Raw genomic sequence first — 27,173 nt, 5'->3', positions numbered from 1 at the left:
ATTTAGATGCAAATAGAATAATGTTTTTGCTTTTTTTAATAGAAGACTTTCACAAGAAATGCTGGAATATAATTAAGAAAACAAAAGATGTGAAAAAAAAGCAGCTAGTTTTTTGTTTGGTATTTGGAGTGTAAATTGATTTCAAAAGTAGTACTTATTTACAGTAATGTGAATATTTGTAATTTATATGCATGTGAAGAATAATGAACAGAAAATTCCTGCACACAATAGTAAAACCTCAGGAAATGCCACAAATCAATCCACAGAACACATTTACATTTTTGCAAAACATTTATTATTACATTGATAAAATGTTCCTAACATAAAACAAACATCATCTTTAATAAATACCAAAGTTGACCCTCTCAAATAACAGGAGTCGGCCACTCTGAGATCCCTTTTTAACCCTTTAAGTTATCACATTGAATGAATCAGTTATCTTGTGAGGTCAGTAACCAAAAACCACATAATTTAAAGCACTCTTTCACACTTTATGACCTAAATATCTTAGAAATACCACAAATACAAAGTATGACCGTTTGTCACTGTATGAAACACAATATCCATTTCTGGTGATGGATTATTGTTTTTGGCTTCACGCCATCCTTTCGGCTGTCTTACGGGAAATTAAAAACCCCTCCTTGTTGTGCAAGCTCAGTGCCAGATACAGGCGTCTTTCTTGATTCTGAATGTGTCTTTCATCCTGTTTAAGTCGCACAACAAGGAAATAAAAATAAAACAAAAGTCCACAAGACAAGCAGGAAAGAAAACAAAGCGGGATACTTGTCATCGCTGGTTAAATGACCTCAAGACGTCATTTGGCACCTCGGGTGTGAGTTTTGGTGTAACTCTGATGGTTGGACATTAATGGACGCAGACACAAAGGAAACATCAGCTCCAATTATGGCTGGCAAACAGAAGCCACCGCAACACCAAGAATCCAACGTTTTTCAATAACTTCTCCCAGCCATCAACATTATCAATCTGTAGTAAATCTTCTGATGAAACTAACCTACATATCAAGCCAAGTGTGACAAGATGTCCTGACAAGAGAGACAGGCAACGATGTGACACTAATGTAACCGCCAGCTGGCTCGGGCTTGATAACCGCACAGGTTGATGTGCTGCATTTTTACCAGCGCTGATGGATGTCAATTATAGTTCATAAAGCGCCATCAGGGAATCCCCATCAGATGAAGATGATGAATTGGAATGAACCTTTGTGACCCGGGCACACCTGCGATCTTTCATCCTACTCAGAGTCACTGGGTGCTGGAGCTCATCCCAGATCAATAGGATACAAGGCAGGTTAGAAAATGTCACCAGCTCATCACAGATGGACAGAACAAGTCATAGACATTTTTAAAATCTCCAAATCAGCTTCAGCAGCATGTTTTCTTCCCTACGGTAGGACACCAGGACACCTGGAGAGAGCCCATGCACGCACAGTGAGAATGTGGGAACGTCTCACAGAGAGGCCACCTACACACCAACTCAACCTGGGTCATTTTACTATCAAACCAAAGGGCAAACCACTAATCCACTGTGCAGCTCACGGGTGTAAATCATCAGGAAAACACACATAAGAGAATGTACCCGATTGCTCGTCATCATCCAAGTTGGCTTGTTGAACTGATATTAGGAACCCAGCTCGGTGCATTCAGACATTTACACTGCAGTCATGCAATCTCCTGTGTTGGATGAAGCTCCAACAGGACAAAGATCAGGATTGGTTTAAAGCTGGCGAGGCACAACTAGTCCTTTCACCGAGTCAAAACCTCAGATGGAATGGATCAGAACTGCTGTGATGTTTTATATGTGAATGCAATAAGTTTGCACAGAACAAGGACTCGTTTCTTGAGAACAATTTACATTTAAACAAGCCTTTGGTCTGTTATGAGGATCTTCCTCAAAACTTCTAAGACGACTTACTGAGCTTTAATATTTCAAATGAAGGTTTTTAACAGAAAAGCTGTGGAAAATACAGCTTTTCTGTTTACTTGATTACAAAAAGATAAACTTTCTCAACCTTCAATAATTAGGACAAACAGTGGCTTTGTCTTTTCTTGCACGACTGCATTGTGCTTCCATAAACAAGGCACTTGGTTACAGCAGCAGGTCTCATACATTGCTTTGGTTTTTTTATGGCTGCATGTCTGGAAAAACCATCTTCTCAAAAAGAAATCCTAACTGATTAAGCATTCGTGGCAACACTTCTTCACTCTTCCTTAGGTCTTAATAAAAAACCTCTAGCAGCTACTATTCTATTTTTTTGGTAAATATAACATTTTCTGGAAGTTTTGCATATATTTATTAATAATCCAGTGAAAGACGCTGGGTCATATGTCAGTGTGGTTTTGGGAATCCTGGCTGCAGCTGGCAGTGGTTTCACCCCAGAACAACAAGATGAGTAACAATTAAAAAGTGCTTCCTACTGGTCTAGTAGAAGTGGTTACAGTTTCCAGGAACACAAAGGAGCAGTTCAGAGGGGGAATAGAGTCCTCAGTGTTTTGATCTCAGACCGACGCTGGTGGCGAGTGTCACCACTGCAGGTGTAAGTGGGGGTGCTGGTGGAGCTGACACACTAATTCCTCCTCTGTGGGCTCCTGGATCTGCTCTCTGCAGGGGGAGGAGAGATCCGTTACACACCGACACATCCGGTCCTTCAGCTTGAAGACTCGCAGCAGAGACAGAGGAGGCGTACCTGAACATGAGCTGAACGGAGGTCTCGTATCTGATCTTCTCCACGTCTGTAACAGAGCAGCTGCAGCTGCGGTCCCACTTGTAAATGAAGTTCTAATGGAGGGAAACAAAACACAAAAAACCGAAGCCGTTCAACAGGTAAAAAGGTTAATTTTTGCAACATAAGGCTGGGTAATGTACCTGGAAACAAGTAAAATATTCAGTAAACTTTAGGCCTGTCAGGGAATCCTGAGTCAGCATGTCCTGAGGAGAATAGCAGACTTATAGAATAGCAAGGTGTGTGTTTAATGTTAAAGGTGTAAGTGTGTTTCTAATGAGATTTCCCCAACGTATTTAAGCTCATTTAAAAAAGATCCATGCAAGAGACATCTTGGTGGAGTTTTGTTTCTTTGCCCTGGGTACAAACTGTCAGGTTGTGTGTTATTAAGTCTTTTGACCGCCGGCAATTCAATCGTATAATTGAAGAGATGAACCGTGAGTTTTTTCTCTTGGTCGTGTTACCAGAATTCACCAGGCCTTGGATAGTTCTAACAGGGAACGTGAGCTGGTTTAGACGGCCGTGACAGGTTAGTTTCACCCTGCTGATGAGTTGTTTTTTTTTGTTTTTTTTTTAATAGTAATCCTGTTCTTGCGGGTTGAAAAAGGCTCAGCGTTCACTGACAACAGGAAGCAGGTTTATATTTGAGGGAAACTACATGAATTTACAGGAAGAATTCCAACCAGACAGAAAGTCTGAACACAAAAAGCATTGAGATCTCTATCAGGATGAATCATCTCGCTGGTTGTTATCTATGCTGGTTGTTTTTTTTCCCCCTTGGTTCAACATTACGTCAAACCTGGTGGCAACGGGAGAGGAACAGGCTTTGTCCGATTAGCTCCACCTGCTTCATTTAACCGAGTAGCATTGGAACAAAACTCAGCAATTTCAAATAGAACATGAGAAGACCTGGATTGGACCAAAATTGTTTAAAATGAGTCTGTGACTTTAGACTGAGGCCAAAGAAAACAATTGTTACGGTGTCACTGCATCACTGGTTCCCATAGTAAAAGCAATCTGTCTTGAGGGCCTCCTCAGCATTCTTCACACGGCTCCACTGAAGCAGAAACCTGAACAACTGTGCCAGATCTGTTGTTGCTGTTGTTAGAAAGTGAAAATCTGAGAATCTGTGCAGTAATCTGATCAGATTAGTCAGATAGAGAGACGTTGCTGAATGAGTTCAATCAGTGCTCAGCAGGGAAAACAAGCTGTCGTAAGCCTCGTGCATTCGGAGCGCACACCGGCAAAACAAACCACATGTGGAGTTGAACCATCTACCTGCTGTTTGTGTTTTCTTGAACTCACCTCTAAGATGAGCGCCACGAATAAATTGACCCACATGACGGAGGAGGTGAGCCACCAGCTAACAAAGTAGATCTTGGACCACCTGGGAAACGATAATCATCATCCTGGTGACCAGATACGCTCATCGACAGCTGATCGATGTGTGTGCGCGGTGTGTTTCTTACTCTGTGGTGTATCTGCTGTAGGCCTCCATGAAGGCCTGCCAGTTGTTCACTACCATCACATCATATAGCAGAATGATGGCCGCCTGTCAAGAAAAGAAGAATTTAACAAAAAAGGTTATATTTCAATCCCGAAATGAATCATTTTTATTCTAAATAGTACATGAGAAGTCCAGGTGAAATCAGATTAGATGAAAAGTCTGGATTTCAGTGCAACTCACTGCAAAGTCATCGAAGTTGTTTGGCCAGTAGTTGAGCTGTTCATACGTGCCGCACTCCACACTGAAGTTAGTGGTGACGATCTCCATGGAGCTATTAGAGATCACACTGGGAGAGACACCAACACTTTAAAACACAACAACTGCTCATTGAACCAGCTGATGTCTCTTCACTGACAGGAAGCTGTGTAACAACCTAGAATGTAACAATGGCAACATATACGTAGAATACCTGACAATATTGTAATAATTTGGGCCTTTTTCAATACAAGAAAACCCATAAAATAAGAACCTATCAATAGTATAATAGGATATGTCATCCATTATGGTAATAACATTTATTAAATGACTGAAGTCACATTAGAACATCAGCAATAACTGCAGCCAGTGACGTAAGGATATACAAGTAGGGCTGCATTTCTTGGAAATAAAAACGCAAATCTTTCACTATTTTATTATTTTTACTGCCATTATTGCCAAGTTATTACATCATTGGCCTGAGTACATCATCACAAATACTAATTTATTGGCAGTCACATGGTCGTCTTTTTTGCCTCTCAATTTTCTTTTCTTACATATTAAACATATTAATGACGTACAAAAGTAACTCTGATACTGTCGCAGTGCTCTTAAACCATATATGCAACAAATAAGAGGAAAAAACAAAAAAAGTGAATACATAGGCATCACTTGAGAATTTGTATTTCTGTCCACACTGGGTCGGCCCGTCTCAGGAAGAAGTTATTTAGAGGTTGAAACCCCCAAATCTGTAGCTTCATTGGTCCGGAAAAAATAAATATCTTAATGAACTGAGGAAAAAAAGAAAACCTACAACCGAACAATCAGCAGAAGGTGGATTCCTCTAAAGATAGGTAGATGTTTTTGTTGAGCCACGTTACAGTGGATGCATGCTAATCTTATCAAACTGATGTGTAGTAAGATAACTGCATCAACAAAACTAAATGTCATTTTAAATTTGTTTTGTAACTATAATCTTTTAAGAGCATGTTACCGACATAAATGGTGGTGGTACACTATGTGTTACCTCATTATGTATTGTGCTTTTTTTTTTAATCATTGCTATCCAAAGCCAATCAGCAGATTCTAAAACACCAAAACTCAAAAGTCCTCCTGTTTATGTTGTCTGTCTTTGTCATGGAATGTTTGTATCACGACTGTAAATCTACTGTTCATAACTGCAATCTAAGCTGCCTACTTGGTTTTTTGGAACTAGTCCATAAAAATGGAAGGTTTTCCATACGTAGGTACAGTGTTGTTGTGTTATCGTTCTGGGTTCTGAACTCAAAGGTTTCCTGTTTTTTGTTTTTTTTTGCTGCTTCCACAGCTTCATACCTCATATTTGGTGGAGGTTTAATGGCTCCTTCAAACAGCCAGATCCCAAAAACTGCAAACACGTAGTACACCACCTGCGGAGAAAATAACAAGGCATCAGCAAGAAAAGTGATGATTAATTATTTATTAGTAAGTTTGCTGTCTTCAATGTGTTATATTTAAAGCATGTATAAAGTTTGAAAAGCCACAGAGGCTACTAAAGAATATACAGTGTATGGTCACCATTTCATCTGTGCCATAGCAGGAAACGTCAAGAGATATTCATTTTCACCTCACTGGTGTAAACAGTTGAATTGAAACTACACTTACTACATACTGAGCATGTGACACGTCTGTGATGGACGTCACTGACAGCAGAGGGATTATTTCTCCTGTGACGCGTTCGACAAACTCACCACCAGAATCCCTGCAAACGCTCGGAGATTCTTCACCAGGTCCAACAGAGTGCTGGCAACCAAAGCCATGAGCTGCAGAGAGACCAAAGTGGATATGAACCCCAAGGACGGATTCTGTTCGTATTCGTCTGATAATGAAGCTCTGGAGCTCCCATCAACTGTGGTTTTAGGTCTTATCCTCGTTACAACTTGAGCTTCTAGTGTCAGTCAACTGTGTGCCTCTTCAGCAACAATGCTGATGTAATCATGAATCCAACAACCATTCAGCTGCTGTGAGAATCACCGTCTATTTCTTCAAGAAAGTGAAAACCTGAATTAAAAACTTGCTAAATTTAAATAAGAAAACATGAAATTTAACTTCAAATCTGAAATATATATATATTTTTAATGATTTGTAGTTCATTGTAGATCAGTGAGACAGTGGAAGGCGGGTGTCTGTATATTTGTATTCATGAATATGTGAATGCTAGATGTATTATGTTCATATAAAATTGTATATTTTTAATACATGTATAGTGATGGTGTTGTAAAGTATATACATACAGCTATTAGGCCAGTCAAGCGCTAAAAAAGGAAATAATTAAAAAGTAGACTTGTTCCTACTCTTTTTCAACAGGGTACATGCCTGATCATTTAGTTTTTTCTTGTCTTCCTGTAGTCAATTTGTCATCCTTATACATCTCAAAATGAATAGTTTATCAATAGAGTTCCCTGTTTACATGTTCAAAAATAAATTCAATCAAATAAAGCAATTAAGCAACGACGCAGTAGTTTTAACCTACGTTTCAATACATAATTGATCACAAATATAATATGCTTATCCACAGGTGAAATTATACCATTGATGATAAATGTTAAATGTAAAAATATTTGCTTTATTTTTGTATTTCTGTATTGAGAGTAAAATTCAAAACACAATTCATTCTTTAAACTGCAGAAAGAGCTCAGCTGTTATTTTCATAACCTATTTCTAATAAAATAACTTTTTAAAACGGTTTTGAGTTTTGATGACTAACTGGGCTCCATTAGGCACAACTGAAGAATCATTTGTTTTTTTCTTTTAATACTGGCCCTTTAAGAGACAACAGACATTCGAATCTACACGCACAGCTGTGACGGAGGAAAGTATCCTCACACACGTCAAAACCCTCTGGTCTGAATAAATTATCAACCGAGTGAGGTGGCAGGTCTGTTATGTGCTTTGCGGATGTGTTGATTGTAACAGTGCAGAGGACGAGCCCACTGAGATGTACCTTAATATCCGGGATGATGCGCAGGAAGCGGAAGACGATCAGCATGTTGACCAAACGAACCATCTCCCACAGAGATATCGCTCTACTGGAGGAGTGATCGTCCCTGTGGTCACACACAAACACACACACACACACTTCTCTATGGAGATGAAGTACAATGATAAACCCAGCGGAAGTAATCTTCTAAAGTGGCTGTTGCCAGGGCATGTTTTACAAGTTCTCATGACGTGGTTCTAAGTAGACGAACATCCGAGTTCCACTCTAAAAGCTTCACACTTTGGTGTATTTCTATGATGAAGGTTGATTTTTCTAGTCGCTGAAAAGAGAGAATGTTAGCTAAAGCCTGAAGTTATTCAGTATGTAACAATAAAAATAAAGGTTTTCCCTGTGAATAAAGTTAAATCCAAAATACTATGTGCCATCAGCTCGTGATCCATTTTATTCCCATGTTGAGGAGGACATGTCAATAATAAACATTGCAGGAACACAGAGAGCTGCAGGCGATGAATCAACACAAAGCAAAATCTGCTAAAATTTAACAAACTTCAGCGCTTCACTACATTTCATCTACAAATCACACAAGTTGTGAACCAGACTTAACACTACTAAGTAATAAAACTTGTCCTACAGTGGTGTGTGAAAGCATTTTGAAGCTTAAACTCAGTCATTTCTGTGAAAACTATTATCCTTACTGTTTATTGGGTGAGATTTTGTCTCTGTATCTTTGTTGGCATTTTCCAATTTCTAATAAATTTAATCACAACAACTTGGGCCAAGATGACAAAAGTCACCTAGTTGACTCTTGAGGAGAAGCTCCTCCTCTCTGGCCATGTGATGAAGAGCTGAAGGTGGCAGAGCGAAGACTGCACGCAGAGTCCAGTAAGTCAAGCAAAAGTGCAGTGTCGGCACATGTACAAACCATCTGACTTGCCATGAATCACTGCCAGACAGTAAAACCTTCAGATCAGGAAGTTCAGCTTAAGGACCAGGATGTGCTTCGTGTGAACTTTGAATCTGGTTAACCCCATCTGACTGAATGAGCTTCATCTCTGCAGTCTGAACTGGCAAGCTGGATTTAAATACACAAACATTCTCTGGAAAACCAGTGAAAAACTGTAGAGACTTACCAGTAAGCAAAGGGCAGTTTGTAAGTGATAAATATAGTTATCTGTAGGGTCTGAGGAAGAGAAACAAACAAGAGGATCAGTGGATAGAAAATACGTGAAAATGTGTGGAACTGCAAATTAAAGTATTATTCTCCCCAAAAAGCAGCAGCAACTGTTCTTCTGACAAATGCTGCCATAAAAAGGTTTTACCTCAACAGCGGCTGGTTGCAGCTGTCTTTAGATCAAACTGAACTTCCACTATATTGACAAATCCCTTGACTCAGAAACACTTTCAAAGCAAATACTTGATTGTCAATGATAATCCTGCTCTTTAAAACTGTGCAGGCTCAAACTGCACAGGAACATCAGTGTTCTGTCACTTCTTTCACTGCTTCCTGATGGGTTCTAGTCTCGGTGTGTGCACCGGGTGGATGGATGACTGAACTATCCAACTAAACATGAAGATAGAAGTCTGAGCGGAGTTACCAGCAACAGGATGGTGAGGAAACCATCGAAGATGTTGTTCCTGTAAGACAGGTAACCTTTCCAGCCGAAGGCAAAGATCTTCACGCACATTTCAAACAGGTAGTAGAGGATGAAACACAGGTTGATAATCTGAAAGAGTCGGACAGATTAACCGTGATATCAGTTCACAAAGCAAAGAACAGATTTCTCTGCTGTTAACAATTTAATCAGGCATTCAGAAAATAATCAGTGAGTACAAATGATCCATTTAACTGGACGTTTGCATAGACAAAGGCCTAATTTGATCTGGAAGAAAGATCAGAAATAAACAGCCACATGAAAATACTTGAAATGTAATTGTTATATTATGGGAACAAGTTTGCAAAAAGTCTAAGTGACATTAGGAACGATTCTCTTAATGCATCTGTATTTTAAATCTCATCAACTCTTTTACCGATTTAATACTATTCATAATCATTGCAGGAGATTCTTCTCTCGATTTACATAACAGGACTTTACCATGGAGTGTTTTTTTTTTTTACTTTATTTACCTCCAAGTTGTAGTTGTCTCTTTCCTCCGTGGATTTTTCAGAGTTCAGTACCAGGATGGTCTGTAACAATCAAAAGAGGGTAGGTGACAATCTGATGGCAGGCTTGGTTTAAATGTGTGTGTGCATGAAACTCACACATATGCATATAACATTGGCCAAGGCAACAGCGTTTCCCAGCACAGAAAGGTAGAAGTGACTGAAGATCACTTGGAGTCTCTGCAGGATGGGAGACGTGTACAGAGGCAAGGGGGGGTGCTGGAAACAACAACAACAACACACACACACTTCAGAAATGAACGGAGCGCTGAATGAATATACAAAGTGAGCACAGTCCTACCTCCTTGATACGATCTTTATCCAGCTCGTCAAAAATCTTCCTGAACTGCTCTCGATCCATCGAACCCACGTCAGCGTAGCGCTGGGCTGCCTGTCGGAGGTGTACATGAGTGAAGAGAGAAGCATTGCAATCACAGACACGTTCAGACAGCAAACTAAAAAAAAAAAAAGCGTTCCTAAAAACAACTTCAGAATAAGTAGAGAAAGTTTGTAAGTTTGTCCCGTTGTTGAAAATGTAACACTAAGAAACATGCATGGTAAGAACTTCAAAGGTTCATCTCCACTGTATACCAGGCTTGTCAGTGATGTCTTGGTTATTCTTCCGTGAAGATCATTTTCCCATCACCGCATCTCATTTCTTTTACTTATATGTACATTAAATTACTTTGCAACTGCATAAAGTGGACTGTCCTGGGTCTTGATTTCTATTCTGTACAATATCATTTTAGATGAAATCAAAGTTATAAAGAAACAGGTTGCACAATGTTACAGCTGAATACATGCTGCCGTTCCTCTTTTTGTCACAAATATGGCGACATTTTGTGACTAATTAAGTATGTTTTCTCTGCGCAATTAAAATAATGATGTTTGTGCAATTTAAACGATGAAAAACCTGTATGAAAAATGTTCATATTTTATATCAAATATTTCAAATAAATGAACACATTGTGAGAAATAAACGTGGACCTTTTTGTACTTGGACATGCATGTGGCTTTTCAGTGAGGCATTGATTCTCAAACTGTGTTTTATATACCACTAATAGTATCTGAACCCCTCCTACTGGTACAGGAAATGTCAAATGAGATATAAGTTATCAAAATACTAAAAATATATAATACATGCAATTAAAAGTAATAGGCAATAATATATATATTTTCTAAATGAAAATCAGTTGTTCATGTGGTGGCTTGCTGTATTTATGAGAGGAGTTTAATTGTTATAATGCTGTTGCTTTGTACAGTGTGGCTGATAGAATTACCAGTAAACAATCATTTGATAAATAATGTATGCTTTATTAGATGTAGACAAGTAATCGGGCTTGTTCAGGTTGGTAATAACGATGGTAAAAGTCTGACAAATGGTGCATCAAGGAGACCGAGCTGGCTTTTCAGCACCTCAGTGTTTTATACAGTCAGCTGCGATGCCAGGTGGTTCTTTTTGTCTTTTTGTAAACTTCAGCATATGTACATCTTTAGTGCTCACTTTATGCAATATAGTGAAGACCTAGTCTGTTTATAAACTCATAATACGGGGACCTGTAGTCATAAGTAGCATCTCTATATTATTAGGTAAACTACAATAGTTGCAGGTGAATTTTATGAAGTCCGATATAAATGGATGCGTGTCAATGTGCCAAAAAGCGCAAAAGAGTGTGTGCGTTCTGACCGTGGTGATGGCCGATCTGTAGTAATTCCTCGTCTTGACTCTGGACATCACCTCCATCACAGCGTCGATGTGAACTCGCTCCCTGACAGAGAAAACAGCACTGAGTACTGCAGTACGATTCAGAACATTTATGGAACGTGAAGAGGAACTGGACCGAGGTGATCGAGTCCATCAAAAAGTTTATCCGCGTTTCAAATGAGCATCACAATGTAATCTGCTATTAATAATATGTGTTTTCATACTTACAACTATTTTACCCCGTCATTTACTACGTGCAGGTTAATTAAAATTGGAGACATACAGGAAGTATGTTTCTTGGGTGTGTGTGTGCCTCTTACTCAGCAGCTCTTTGGGCTCCGTGGCAACTGAGGACCTGGAAAGCAGCTCTGATCCCGAGTCGTCTCCTGATGATGGACGTTTGGACCGACATCTGAACAAAGACGTGACAGATCCTCTCAACACTCCTGCTTTACAGCTTTTGTGTCTTTTCTTTTCTCTAGTTTGGTGTGAGTAGCTCAATTCATACAGAGACCTCCAAGAGAACATACATGTCATTTCTGCATCAGCTGAACATAATTATTATTTTTTGACTTAAAGAAGTGTTTCCCCCCCCCCCCCCCCCTACTTTTTTTGTTTTGTTTAAATGTCAGACAACAAGAAAGTCGAACGCAACGTCTGGTCGCTGCACATTTCATTGCACAATTTAGTTCAACTCTGCTCCTCTTCCAGCAGAGGGCAGTCTTGTCTCAGTTACAACGTGGTGGCTCAACACAAGCCTGAAAGTGTTGAGAAATTAGTGTCAGTGTGTGTGTAGTTGCTGCTGTTTTACACACAATCCTGACAAAATTGAAATGCAAGCAGAACAATTTAATATTTCTGGATTTATTCTCAAGGAAGCTCTTTGTTCACAGTTTGACTCAAGTGTGATTCAAAAGAGAACAAACGTCCATGTTTAAAGAGGCAGTTTACTTCATAAGAATGTCACACTCGAAGCTCTTTCAGAGCATCTTAGACATGTCTTTTATGTATCTGATCGTTTTCCAGTCTTTGAGTGATTCTCTGCCGTTTGTCTTGGATGTAATGAGCCTGATGGGTGCAGCCTGCTGTCGACGTGGAGAAGCTTACTCAGCTTGTAGGAACTTTAAATGGAGGAAACGCCATCATCGTTGGGATATTTTCATTTGGAATTATAAGACTCAAACTTATTTTGAAAACTGTGTTTAACAAAGCTGCATGTGAAGTTTTCCAGTGAAAGAGGGTTGACTGACGTGATGATAATGGTTCCAGCCGTTTGACCTATACTGGTTTTCTTAAGTATAAACTGCATCTTGTGACTTTCCAGTGTTACAGATTCACTGTATTATTGCTCTGAACTCTTCAGTGAACGGCAGCAGAAGAGAAAAGAATCTATATGTGGAAAAAAAAGATTTTTCTTTATGGAGCTCAAGAACAAACGTCAACTGACAATCTTCAGCCTTACTGAGGCTCATGAAATGACTCTGTGCAGACGTGTTTTCACAAGTTAAGAGTTTTTAAAATGTAATTTTCCCAGCTGGGAATGGCAGTTGTGAATATGATCAATAGAAATAAACTCTCTCTCACATAACTGTACGTGATGTCAAGGTGAGGAAATTCTATGCCATGTTTGAGGAAACATGTTTAAAACACTATGAGATGTTTGTTGGGCTCTTTAAAAACGGCTGTCAAATATAGTTGTGTAAAATGTATAAAAATAAATCCTTGTTATTCAGTATGCTGATTTATATCACTTTTGATAATGCAGGGATGTGGTGATATGGCCAAATAATTATATCAATAATGTAAATATTATTGCTGTGTTCTGATAACAAAACAAAACTCAGCAGCTGTAACATTTATCACACGATGATTTCCTGCAAAGTTATTACCTCAAAATAAACAATTCAAACAACCGTCTAACACTTGGATCCACACTGGATTCATTTCATTTAAGTGTTCAGTTCTCTTTAAAAAATGTATTTACTTAATTCTGTTTACTTTTCAAAAGTGTCTCAGAACTTAATCTATGTACACTGAAATAAAATATAAATGCAGCACTTTCTGTTTTTGCTGCCATTTTTCATGATCTGAACTCAAAGAGCTAAGAGTTTTTCTATATACACAAAAAGCCAAAGTCTCTCAAACGTTACTCACAAATTTGTTAGTGAGCACTTCTCCTTTGCCGAGATAATCCATCTAGCTCACAGGTGCGGCTGCGTTTTTATTTCTGTTCAGTGAAGTTACTTTAGGCAGCAATCTGGGATCAGTTCCCTTCACCCTGTCACACTTCCACTGATCCACAGGCACAAAAATGGACCAAACCATTATGAGGGAGGAGGGATCATCTTTTTACAGTTACAAATGTATCATTTTGTGTATATAATTATTAAAAAGATTAATAATGAGCCACTATACCCCTGACCTAGACTGTGGCTCCAGTAACGAGCGTCCCTGCAATGTTTCAAGTTAGTTGTTGGTATACGTTGTTGGCTGTGATTTTTCATAACGCCGTTGTCTGAATCATCATCCTACTGTGATTCTCACACACATCATTACAACCCTGTTTGATAAAGGCTCAATGGAATAAATAAAATGAGCTCTGAGTGACTCACCAGTAAATATCCCCTGAACTGGTTATAGATTATGGCCGTCAGTAAGTTCATCAGACAATACGTTCCTGGGAAGACACAAAGCAAATATGTCACGCTAAAGCACCAATAATGAATCCACTGCACCGCTTCGAGAAACCATCTGCTCACCAATAACACTGAACGCAACGAAGAAAATGGAGTATGCTCTGTTGAGGGAGTAGGCGGGGATCATAACTGCAATGGGACACAAGATAATGAAAAGTTTATGCTCTGTAACAGCTACGTGTGTGTGCTGATCATGCGACTGATGGTGTACCGTCTGGATTATTGGCTGTGGTGAGCAGCACCAGCAGAGAGGTGAAGGAGTTAGGCAGGTTTCTGAAATGCAGCTCCCACTCCCCGTTCTTCTTGGGGTCCTGAGCAGAAACACGGCAGGGGGGGGGGGGGGGGGAGAGAAAGAGACACACATCACACTCTAAACACACTATAAGGAGATAAAAACCTAATATCTTTAGTGTTTGTGGGTCATCACGAAAAATCTTAAGAGTGTGTAAAAGCTGCCTCCACTCAGAAACATTTTAGCCTTCCCTGATTTTAACACAATTAAATGTCATGGTGGCTTGCCCCCTTCACGTCGGTGGAGAGCCCTTGTCCCAAGTGGAGGAGTTCAAGTATCTCGGGGTCTTGTTCACGAGTGGGGGGGAAGATGGAGCGTGAGATCGACAGGCGGATCGGTGCAGCGTCTGCAGTTATGCGGTCGCTGTATCGGTCCGTCGTGGTGAAGAAGGAGCTAAGCCAAAAGGCGAGGCTCTCGATTTACCAGTCGATTTTCGTCCCTACCCTCACCTATGGTCATGAGCTTTGGGTCATGACCGAAAGAACGAGATCCCGGATACAAGCGGCTGAAATGAGTTTCCTCCGTAGAGTGGCTGGGCGCACCCTTAGAGATAGGGTGAGGAGCTCAGTCACCAGGGAGGAGCTCGGAGTAGAGCCGCTGCTCCTCCGCATCAAGAGGAGCCAGCTGAGGTGGCTCGGGCATCTGTTTCGGATGCCCCATGGACGCCTCCCTCGGGAGGTGTTCCGGGCATGTCCCTCCGGTAGGAGGCCTCGGGGCAGACCTAGGACACGCTGGAGAGACTATGTCTTTCGGCTGGCCTGGGAACGCCTTGGGGTCCCACCGGAAGAGCTGGAGGAAGTGTCTGGGGCGAGGGAAGTCTGGGCTTCCTTGCTTAGACTGCTGCCCCCGCGACCCGGCCCCGGATAAGCGGAAGAAAATGAATGAATGAATGAATAAATGTCACGGCTCCTGTATAACCAGCCTCATCAAAATATGTCCCGAATCTGCAAATGCACTACACAACCTTTTAAGAGTTTAAAATATTAATTTGTACAAAACAATGATGTTGGATTCTAAAGTACTCTCTCAATAAATTCTATGTAAACAGCACAAACGCACATCTGCTTCACAGACCTTCGGCAGTGGCAGTTTGTTGTCTTCCATTTACATTTCGTATATTCAATCAGACGCTGTGAACAATCCGGAATGAGTGGAATTCTCCGGGATTATTCTTAGCTGTGCATCAAACAACCTTTACAGTTCTCATGAGTATTTGTGGATGCTGTGTGCAGTCCGGGATGACTTGTGGCGTGTTCATGAGTAACTGTGGGAAAGTTCCCATTTCTCAGTGGGGAAAAAACAACATCAACATCCCATCATCACTGTGTGGACTCAAAGTACACAATGAAATGCAATAAACCAGATTTGTGTGTCTGTCATATTGTCAAGAAATATTATGAAGGAGTATAACTACAAGTCATTTTTTTTTTTTAGAAAAGTAGCCTCATTAAGGACTGTAAACACAAATGCACCAAAGAGAATTATTGCAAGTGGTAATAATCTGCTTTTAAGCAATTCATGTTGAATTTTAAGATTTCACTTGCTTGTTTCCATATCTATATTTAGAAAGTAAACTGTATTGATCCCCTCCAGGATTATCATGATTCCTCTACATATAACCCACACCACTCATAGATGAAGTACACATAGTTGAAGCTACTATAGTTCAAGTGCCTTGCTCATGGTTCCACAGTGGCGTGCTGTCAGCAGTGGGATTTCCACCACAAGCTCACTTCTGTAACCTGAAGACCATCACGTCCCAACATTTGCCAAAGGAACATTCACATCAGCTGCAAAGGCTCTCATTTTTTTCATTATTGTCATCGTATTTCCAGATTTAAATCCAGACAACTTTTAACACTTGAGCCACACACGTCACGACAAGCCAGCATGTTTCACAGGGCGTGGCCACACACACACAAACACACCGGACTCACCTCTGTCTTTGCAAACAGCAGCATGCCGATCATGGTGAAGAGGCAGAGGTGGAGAGCTAGCAGCAGGATGACGCTGCAAAGACAGAAAAACCATCGGATCTTATGTTTCATAGCTAATTTCAGATCTCTTATCCAGCACTGTGTCCTGTACAACTTTATCTTGTTAATAGGTCTAATCTGGGTTTGCTTTGTTCATATTTCATGTCTTGATGTTATGAAATGTTCCAAAGTTCATCCAGACGTTGGCAAAAAAAAAAAACCCTCTATTCAGGTATCAGAATCTGGTTTTAAATGCACTTGATGATGCTGTATAGCAGTTTTTATTCATGAAATTATTACTAACCGATTAACTCTTAACATCAGCTGGGCCTGATGTATATCCTCAATGTTTCTCTGGAAAAACCTTTAATGTAAGGAGGTATATCTTTTCATGGGCCATTGTGAACTAGAACTGTGGCATCAAGCCAGACGTGACAGGGCAGGTGAGCAGAAACTTAATCACAAGGCTTCATTGTCATCACAGCAAACACTGACCAAGGGTTATTGCCCCAAGTGAGTTTCGCTACATAACATAGTCTAACTTTTGCGATGGTGTGAGGCTTCTTTCATCCGGTGTTTATGTTTGCTTGCTTGGCCATTTGACACTTTCTGAAGGATACCTCATGCTGTTATATTTACACAGCTTGTCACACAACTTATATTCAAAATAGACCAGTGAATTTTATCTGGGACTACTAGATGTCACTGTAAACAGAAAGCTGATGCTGAATCACAGAAAAACCTCCATTACTTGGCCGATTGTGCAAAATGTCACCAAAAAGAAAAAGCCAGCAAACAGAATTTAATCTGGAAGTGATTAAATCTGTAGCATAACATGGAAACAAAGCATCACAGAGAGATTAAGAGTGTGTGATAAACTTTTGAGGGAGAAAAGCAGATAAACTGATGAACAAAACCAAGAAAGCTGGACAGAGCTGAAGGAACAACTTCACAGATGAACATCTGCAGTCTGCTGAGGGTTATGAAGGCTACAGTTAAGTCTGGACATTGAACAATAGGTGCAACTTAGGTTTTTTTCCCTCTTCATAATGTATATTTGTTTGACAGATGTGACTTACAGTCCAGAAAATACAGTCGCTTTTATTTTCCAAGGAAAACATGCAGAATTTTAAATACAAAATAACCTGTGACTTCAGACACATGATCTACTTGTTACATAATCCGCTTTTTGTTGGGAACCGTATCTCTTTTTTTCTATATCTACTTTCACATTTAATGCAGAAGTAATCCAGTAAACAAGGTCAGTTACCATGACGACGGCACAGTGCCTCAATGCATCAAACCCTGAGAAACAGTTTTGTCTTAGGTTTGTCTGGTGTGCCGAGTCAAACACTCAAACTAGAACCAGCAACTCTAGTTGGCTTTAAGTTATGATGTGCACAGTCTCCTCAAAAAATTATTAACATGGTACAACATCCTTCAATGCAAATCTTGACTCTTCCTCCTAACTGCAGGGAGATTTACCAATCTTAGTAGTGCAATTAGGAATGAAGTGAGGAGCCTTCAAATAGCTTGAAATATGTTGCATGTTTCATCTCAGCCTGACAGGGTGAAGAGTTATGATACCTGGCAATCTCTGGCAGAGTCCTCTTAATGCACTTCAGGGTCTTTTTCATGAGAGACGAGTTTTGCAGGAGGAAGAACGGCCGCAGGAGTCGCCGGACCCTCAGTTTCTAATAAAAAAAAGAAATAAGGAAACATCACTGATGGATTGTTTTATCTTATCATAGACGATTCATTTGAATTCACACAGTCGATCTTGAAGAGCAGACTGTAGAAACCTCAGTGAGTAAATATAGGTTTTTCTTGCACAATAACCTCAGTTTAGCTGACTGAGGCGATAAGTTGTTGCAGTTGTGTTGAAGCGTTGACAACAGCTGAGAAATCCACCTTAGCAACAATTGCGTTGAAATCCAGCAAACGCTCAAACACTTTGTTAATATTCTACATGAACTTATTTGAAGGTTTGCATCATATCCTCACACAAATGTGAAATTTTTCCAAGTTGAAAATTTCAGGTGTAAAATTTCTCACATTTCAAACTTCGGGTTGGTGACGCTCTAACAGTTTCAGGTAAAAGTGAAGATTTTATATTTGATCTGCGAGAAGTTTCAATGTTTGGAATTTTGATTTTAGAAATGGATAAAACATTTAGCTTTAAAGACTATATGTATATATTGTTAAAGGAATGGGGCCAGCATCATGAATTCTTCGTTGGATTTTCAAATGTTTTCATAGTAATGAGAAGTCAGAGACACTGCAGGCAAAGGGAACCTGGTATTTTACTTGAAGATATCAGGCCTGGCTAAACACTCATTTCGGATTAGATAACACCTGAGCACTAATTGCTTGGAAACGCGGGCCTCACCTCGTCACACAGCATGCTGACAGACAGCACCCAGTCGATGATGGACACCGAAATGACCACCGTGTAGCCAATCAGCCACTTGCTCTTCCTCAGTTCCTCCCAGCCAATCAGATAGCTCTGAAGACAAAGTCGACGTTTAAATAGATGATATTCAAATTCCTACTACAGAAACAGGAAGCAAGATGAGTGAAAATAAACGTCTTCAAACAACATGAACTTACCTTTACAGCAAAATCTAAAGTGAAGATGAGGAGGCAGACCAGCTCAATGCCCTCAGTCAAGCCACAGGGGGGCTGCCAGGGTTCAGAGCGATACCGGGGGTCTGATGAGATGGACAGGGAGGACGGGCGCTCCACAAACGCCAGCAACAGCACCACTGCGATGTTCAGCCCCAAACCCCTAAAACAACGACAAAAGATGTGTAAAAAAGGACAAGTTCTCTTGAGTGAGATTCTGCAGTTGTTTGAAATCATCTAATTTACTCAGTTTTAAGGATCACGTTTAGTAAGTCTTGTCTTTAATGTTTTCTTGTCCCCTCTCTACTCTGAGTTGTACTAACCTCCACATAAGTTGCTAAATAAATAAAAGGGATTGATGGATTCAAAGGATAACAATCGTTGGTACCTAACGTAATTGTTGCATTATAAAAGGTTAAAATCTGCACGGCTTAAAACTCTCAATGTTCTGCAAGTGGAGTTTTACTCCACCTTCAGTGAAGAGAAGTAGGCATGCCATTATAGACGGGAATAGTGTCAATTGTTTTCTTATAATTTAAGACTTTTAGGCTGCTGAAAACTAGTTCAATTGCTCCTCCAAAACTGCAGAAAGGATTGTTGGCCAGAGCCCCCATAAAGCAGCAAAGCTCAAACTGAGATGACTTGTATAACGATGCTGTGGTGGTCGACAGGGGCAAACAGGAAGAAATCAAACCGTGAAGAGAAACCGTCTCACCCGACCACAAACAGTCAGCATGATCCTTTCACACATTTAACGCTGAAAAAGATCACACTGGCGTGCATGAATGGTCACCTAAGATGTTATCTTTAGTCTACGGACAACTGAATATAATGTGAATAGAACAATATTAACATTGACACAGGATTACTACATCACGTTCCCCATTAGTCCCTATTAGCATGTTGCTTTGTTGTGAGGCCGACACATGCCATATGTACGACAACAAAAGAGGAGCGGTTTCAAACACGAACGATAATAGAAGCATATTTCACTGCATTCAACACAATTTCTTCATTTGTGGTTTCAGTGTCGCTGAACCATGACTTGAGCTTTCAATAAATGGAGTTTTAAAAAAAGGGAAGAAAACAGTTTCTAGGAAACAAAACTTTCTTTTTATTCCCTTGTAGCTCCATAATGATCCAATAAATTGCTTTCCATTTTCTGTTGTGTTTGAGGTTTAATTCGGGGGAGCTTGGAGGGACACGCAAAATACTTTAAAGCTGGGAAAATCTAACCACCCCTAATAATCGCCAAGGCTATTTTACCCCAACTTCACAAAACCCTTGAATTAAATGATTAATGAATCTGAGACAAGAGTCCTCAACTCTCACACATCAGGAGTAAACTCAAGCTCAGATCCAACAAACACTTTGTTTCTCACCAAGCGGTAATTTTGAATAATAAACTTCACATCAAACGATACTGCTGCTAATGGATCCATAAACAACAGCTGACACTTCTTTTAATTTTGAAAAGCATGGTAAGTATTTATTTGCAGCCTTCCGCAAGTCATGGTTATGGATTTTTTATTGTCTCAACTGCATCTGTAATATACATTTTTAGTCCAATTCAGTGATGAATGTGCATTTTTTAATAAGAGTAAATTGTATTAATGCCTCACTCCCTCTCTGGCTGCTTCACAAATAGAACCCTGCTTCTTTTCCACAGAGGTGAGAGACATTGTGTTTTTCTCACTTCAATAATATGATATACATGAATCTTTCTAAAAGCAATTCTATAAGCAAAAGTTGTTTTGGATTTTTTCCCCCCCAACATTTTGACACATATTTTCTCCTCAGTAAAATATTTTGGAACGCCTCAAACACAAATCAACTGATGGATTGAGGAAACTTACCACTGACATATCCTGGAGTAGTACCATCGATACAGGCGCAGTGAGCCGGCATCTACCCGGTGGTTAATGGAGCGGTACTGCAGACAAACAGACCTTCATTTTACAATATGAAATACTTCTTTAATTACCTGGTGCAGTAACAATAGAGAGAAAGGCCACAATACAATATGTAAATACAGTACACTTCTCAGTCTCGTGAAAGCCAAACTTATAGTACATTATGTTTATGATTCCCATCCAGCAACATTTGTGCAAGTTATGGTGGGATGAGCATGAATGTTGCTTTTTAGTTTATTTGTTCTTCTCTCACTGCATTGAAATCACTTCCTAGTCAGCATTTCTCCTCCAGGTTCAACAGGTTCGGCTTTCTACGAGTTGTTAAGCTGAAAACAACAACAGGAACCTTCAGTTTTCAGCCTTGGCTGTAGAACAGACTCAAGTCTGGGCTCCTCTCCTTCCTCGTGGAACGCTTTGTTTCTTATAGTAAAGCAACTCTAGTAGAACCTAAGCTAGATGGATTATGAAAGTTGGGGCTTTGACTTTTGCCCTCCTCAAATACCTCTATGCACCATTATTGTCAGAAATCAAGATGCTTAATCCTGCAAATATAATCAATTTGTGCAGCGTTTTATTCATAATTTTGGGTTCCAAGACTTACAAATAATCATTTCTCCTCCCATACCAACTTCTGTGTTTGTTTTTGCCTCCTGACCAGACTGTGTAACAAGCCCCAACATGACTATTATTAATTAGTAGCGCCATGACTAAAAGTGCCGTAAACTGCGTGTTTGAATACATAAACTGACAGAATACAACTGGACTTACCTGTATGGCGTCTTCAATGAATACAACAGCCTGCTGGATGTAAAGTTCCTCATCACCTGTGGAGGTAGAAAATAAGAAGAACAGAAAGATAAAAGCTGAGATGCTTCTGACAACAGAACTGGATAAGCTGGAAGCACAGACAAAGCACCGTGTTTTTCGACAGACAAAATGAGAACTAAGATGCAGTTTAGTGGTGAAAACTCCTTTTTCCTGAGGTTTATCTCCTCCGAAGGCCAAAACTATCCAGATAAACAGATCACCATGGCAACATGCTTCGGACCTGGTTTTAGTCCGGAAAAGATATGAAAGATCTGCTTTCTGACCAATCAGTTCTCAGGAAAATGTAATTACTGTTTGGAGGAATCAAATGGAGAGCAGCTTGAATGTCCTCCTACGTTACATCGTTGTTATAAACACATTGAATATGGTCTTTTTTACCGCTCCACTCAATGGAAACCTATGTGGTTCTTTTTTTGGTGCACTTATCAGTTAATATTGGAGAGAGTTTCAAAGGGAACAGTATTACCCCCGAGAAATCTAAAATTGCTGTAAAGTGTAAAAATGCTTAGTAATTTCATTTAACAAAAGTCCATTAGTGTAAACGCCACACTCCTCATAGATTTCACTTATTTCAATGAGGCTTTATCTAAATGCAAAGCCAACTTTGACGCTAACCTCCTTGGCTTCATGCCTCAGTCGTCAGTAACACAGTGTTTTGTGACTGGAGGTGCTGAAGCATTAATTCTTCAGTACTTGTAGTTACCACCACCGCATGTATCTGGCAGCGCATTTAACCACTTTCGCAACTATTTGCGTGAGCTCCCGCATGCAAATGTGAGCGTCACAGGAGCCGCAAAGAAACGCAAACAGAACCACAAGAACTTTTCAGTTTAAAAACGTGGCTGCTATGATGACAACTGTGGTTAAAACAGTCTTTAACAAACTGTATTCATAAACAGTTTAAATAGTTTTTAACAATGTGTGTTCATATGAAAGGAAAACTGCAGCATCATATTGCCATCGGGTAGATAACGTAAAAGATATAGAGTTCTGTTACTTTCTGAAAGTTCTGAAGATCCTGCATGTAAAGAATAAAGCTCTAACCTGGGTTCACAAATACATCTTGTTAAGTCCGGGTGTGTTAAAGGAGCATAGATCTAATCATTGGCAGAAGAAAGTCAAGGCTACATAAACAAAACTGCATGGGACAGCATGGCTCAGCTGGTAGAGCGGTCGTCTCCCTATCTGAAGGTTGCAGCTCCCATTGGAGTGACAGCACCTTGCATGGCTGCAGCCTCCATTGGTGTGTGAATGTGTGGGTGAATGTGATGAACGATGTAAAGCGCTTTGGGGCTGCTCACGCAGCTGTAAGGGGCTGTAGAAGTGAAGTCCAACTACTTAAAACTTCACACACTTTGCCATCTATGGACCATTAGCATTTCTTTTTCATATCTTCAAAATAGAAATGTACATAGTAAACATTGCCTGTAAATGTCCAATAACTCAATTTTAAAACAAGAAACTACTGCAACTCAGATTTAAATGTGAAAACGTTTTAACCTAATTTGTTAAACGTTTCAATGATTTAGAAGCATTACCATTGCTGAAAATACTTGTTAATTGCTAACTCTGTATTTTTGACCTTTAATATGATAGAAGCTGAATTTAGCCAAATAGATGCTGAAAAATGTGAATTATTTAAATAATTTAGATTGTAATGGATTTTGGTAATTTTGGTCCAAAAATGGTCACGATAAAGGCTTTAGTTTATTTTAAATGGACTGAGTGGACCGTAAACTGAACCTGCTCACAGATCACATACAATAAATGAGAATAAAGAAAAACATGGAGTCTATCAGACTTGTTCTGCAGTTGATTGGTGATACTTTAAGTCTGCAACTATTTCAGCCAGCAGTTGCACACATACAGAAATGATGACTCACTCACACCATACAAAAACACACACACACTTGGTGTGGCGACTTGTTGCGTCACAGCAGGATGTGTCATATAGTGGCGGCCAGGGCTGTTTCTGAGGGAGGAACACTGCAAACTGCTGCATTTTCTCACACACACACACACACACACACACACACACACACACACACACACACACACACACACACACACACACACACACACACACACACACACACACACACACACACACACACACACACACACACACACACACACACACACACACACACACACACACACACACACACACACACACACACACACACACACATCCTCCCCCTCCCCCTCCGCCCCCAACCACACACACACTCACAAAGGGAAATCCTGACTAATCTTATAACTTCAGTGTCATGAGCTGTGAAATAATGTTCCTTCAAACACACCTACTGTACATGAATTTACCTGACAAACAACTTTATTTTCTCACAACGGAGATACTTATTTGGAAATGTGACGCATCCACACTCCAAACAATGTTAATAATGTGTTCCAGTTCCCTCTCAGTTCAGGATTAGGAGACAGTTTTTGTTTTGCAGACTAGAAGATAGACGACCACGTTATCAACATTTCCCTGAAACGTCTGACCTATTTAGTGGACATTCTTTTTATCTTCTTTTCCATTGAGTGACTTTGTGAGTTATAGTTTGAGATTTTAATGGAGATATAGATATTACTGATATCTAATAACTATCTGATGGTCCGAGTTCAATGCTCATCCCTTTAGCGGTTTAGCACTACTACAATCAGGTGTTTTTTGAGACGCTGCAGAACTAATTTGTGTGAATCTGTACTTCGCCTTTGCTGCACTGCTCCTTTGTGACTCTATAATACAGCAGCGTTGCCAGTTTGTTCATGCAGAGTTAAGTAACAGGGCAGAAGTGCAACGATCAGAATCCATGTTTGCCTTTAGATTAACTGCTAAACAACGCACATTGCTTTTTAAAAATATATGTTGTTGACAATGTATGTTGATATTTGAGGAGCTGGATAATCAGGTTAAAGCATTCTTTCCCCTGACCCAATCTTGTTGAACGTGATCAAACCAACTCTATTTATTGCCTTGTTTCATCACCTGATTGTTTCCAAAGTGAGGTCTCAGCATTAAATACGCGTCAAAGAGGCTATAAAAAAAGTATTTCTACCTGCCGGTTAGTAGAAAAACACTTAGTCACCCCCCACTTTCTCAACACAAATACAAAAGCTCCTCTGTACTGACTGAGCTCAGGTGTCAGATTGGAAAGTCCTCTAACCAGGAAGCTCCCACACTGCTCGTCCTGTCCTCACACTCAAAGTGTCCTTCAGTGGCAGACAGACGAGTCGACTCCAATAACTCTGATGTGTGACCGTTTGATCGGGGGGATAAGTCACAAAAAGAAGCTTGATTCCATCACTGGACTTAAGCTTTTAAAGACAGCAGTTTAAGGGAAACGTGCTGGAGGTTTACACGAGAAGTGAGAAGAGCAACTGAAGAGGTTGGACACGAGGTATAATAGAGGGTGAGAACACGATGGGAATATAACATAAGATAAACTCAAAAAAAACTAAAGGAGAGCAGTTGGACTATTAGATGGGACTCTGCAGGTAGAGGATGGAGGAGTAGTAGGTGGTAACATAATGTTGGTTAAATAAGGCCGATCTTCATCAGTGGGTGATAATTGTGACTATTTTTGTCTTAAATATAAAGAGTAATTGGACAATGAGTGCAGAGGCCTGCACAGCTCGACAAATTCAGACTCATAATGGGAACTGCAGAGTTTATATTTTGTACGTCTCAGCATTGATCTCATGTTGACTAAAATGATTTGGTGAGTTTTTATTAAACCAGTTTCACACAGTCATATTATTAGTTGGTGATTTGTTGAATCTGCTTATTTGCAAGACAGCTCTTGTTTTTACCTGCACAACACATTTGAACCAATACTGTAAAATCACAATATTTCATGAAACTCCCAAAGTTATTTAACAAGAACAAAGGCAATGTCTTTTAATGGAAATATCCGAACAAATTACAAATTACTGGTTGATATTCGATGATCATCCTAAAATCCTTGAGGTCCTGATTCCATTCTGGACCGCTCCTGTGGAGTTTACACGTTTGCATGTTAAATGTGTTAAAACAAGTATATGGCAGCCTGTGTGGTGGGCTGGTGAATGTGTTAAAACAAGTATATGGCAGCCTGTGTGGTGGGCTGGTGACCCATCCAGAGTGTAACCTGCCTTCATCCAAACTTAGCTCTCATCAGCTCCAGCCCAGAGCAGGACAAAATTTTGTATGTATGTGTATGTGTATGTGTATGTGTGTGTGTGTGTGTGTGTGTGTGTGTGTGTGTGTGTGTGTGTGTGTGTGTGTGTGTGTGTGTGTGTGTGTGTGTGTGTCTGACCTTCACACACTTCTCTCATTGACTTTCTTCTCTGCTTCACTTCCAGAAAACATGTAAACATCTTGGTGATTGAGCAACTTGTTGAAAACATGACAAACTGTTGAAACTCTGGATTATTTAGCTGTATTTAGACGTGTTGCCCTTCTGATAATCTGACTCAGATCGTAGGTGTGTGCAGGTCATTGAATCACTGAGAAATTAACCAAAAGGAGTTTATTTGATGAATTTCACAGATTTCTGTTTTGAAAGCAAACTTTCACATTCTTGTTTCTTTTTTTTTTTTTTGAGAAACTCAAACTCACTTTTTTTTTTGCAGTCAGACAGCTGAACGGTAGTAGACCCCTCGACCTCACTCCCCCAGTTGACACCCCCACCAATCCTCTTTTGACTTTTTGATTTACTTTGCTTTTTTTTTTTTTTTGTTGCACCCCAAACGTTTCCTCCTAAAACGTGTGCGTGTTTTTGTTTTAACGGTACCAGACAAAAAAAAAATAAATATATATATATATATATATATATATATATATATATGAGTGATCATGGCACGTTTGTGAACTTATAGTACACCAATTATAGAGTGGTCCCAGGATAATAACTTCAGAACATAATATAGCAGATGAATAAGGCTACTGTAAAGCCCAGTGTGACTGTAAAAAGAGTTATTCTCAGTGTTTAACACAGGTGAGCCATGTGTATCAATGAGATAGAAGCTATGGATGTTAATGACCCACAGAACAAACTACAAGCATTTAATAAGTCCCATGATAGTGTTTACAGTGAAATATTTGGTCCAGGCTTCTGTCGCGACTCTACCTTTCATGACAAGATTCTCTCACCTGTCAACCCCCTCCCACCCCCCACCTTACCTACTGTCTCCCTCTCTCACACACCTATGTCCCCACCCCCTCCCCTTCACCTGTGTCCCCCCTCTGTCTTACCTGTGCCTCTCTCCACTTTGCAGGTCCCCGCGGCCGCTGAGTACGACATCCGCCGGCGCCCCGCGGCCCCTGCGAGCCCCGCGCCCCGCCGCGAGCCATAGTCCTCGGAGGCTCCGTTCACTGTCCCGCTCAGCAGACTGTCCGTTTCCATCCGGGAGGTCTCCAGACGGGGGGAGGGGGGCTGCTAGTCCGCTCGGGACGGAGCGTCCGACACAAACAAACAAGTCAAACAGAAAGTGCAGGAGGCGCTCCTGTTTTTACGAAGTCGCTCCCCCGCTCCTCCCCTGTTCCTCCTCCGCGTGTCTCACTTTACACT

General features: G+C 40.2%; 1 protein-coding gene across 1 annotated transcript; it reads right to left on the bottom strand.

Moving 5' to 3' along the window:
• Window positions 1-291: 291 nt before the first annotated feature.
• On the bottom strand, window positions 292-27,173 carry tpcn2 (two pore segment channel 2). Its single transcript, XM_080458165.1, has 25 exons — window positions 26,858-27,173; window positions 21,559-21,614; window positions 20,734-20,810; window positions 18,863-19,040; window positions 18,642-18,758; window positions 17,840-17,946; window positions 16,214-16,286; window positions 14,196-14,295; window positions 14,048-14,113; window positions 13,901-13,965; window positions 11,609-11,700; window positions 11,271-11,352; window positions 9,885-9,974; window positions 9,683-9,802; window positions 9,548-9,607; window positions 9,018-9,146; window positions 8,553-8,602; window positions 7,426-7,528; window positions 6,173-6,244; window positions 5,778-5,851; window positions 4,428-4,533; window positions 4,210-4,292; window positions 4,046-4,127; window positions 2,705-2,796; window positions 292-2,619 (listed from the first exon to the last, which is right to left on the bottom strand). The coding sequence occupies exons 1-25, from the start codon at window positions 27,006-27,008 to the stop codon at window positions 2,541-2,543; spliced, it is 2,304 nt and encodes a 767-aa protein (XP_080314291.1). The 5' UTR covers window positions 27,009-27,173; the 3' UTR covers window positions 292-2,540.

Source organism: Lipophrys pholis, assembly GCF_963383615.2.
Source record: "Lipophrys pholis genome assembly, chromosome: 2".
In the NCBI taxonomy this organism is placed as follows: Eukaryota; Metazoa; Chordata; class Actinopteri; order Blenniiformes; family Blenniidae; genus Lipophrys; species Lipophrys pholis.
Note: the sequence above shows the minus strand (reverse complement) of the source record. Positions and strands in the feature narration are given on the sequence as shown.

Bases quoted from the DNA above. Each gene is read 5' to 3' on its own strand.
- tpcn2 (XM_080458165.1), bottom strand. From the start codon at position 27,008: ATGGAAACGGACAGTCTGCTGAGCGGGACAGTGAACGGAGCCTCCGAG. The intron at 11,701-13,900 runs GTGAGTCACTCA...GTCTTTGTTCAG, and splicing joins AGTTCAGGGGATATTTACTG to ATGTCGGTCCAAACGTCCAT. The intron at 9,147-9,547 runs GTAAATAAAGTA...CGACTCTTTCAG, and splicing joins GAGACAACTACAACTTGGAG to ATTATCAACCTGTGTTTCAT.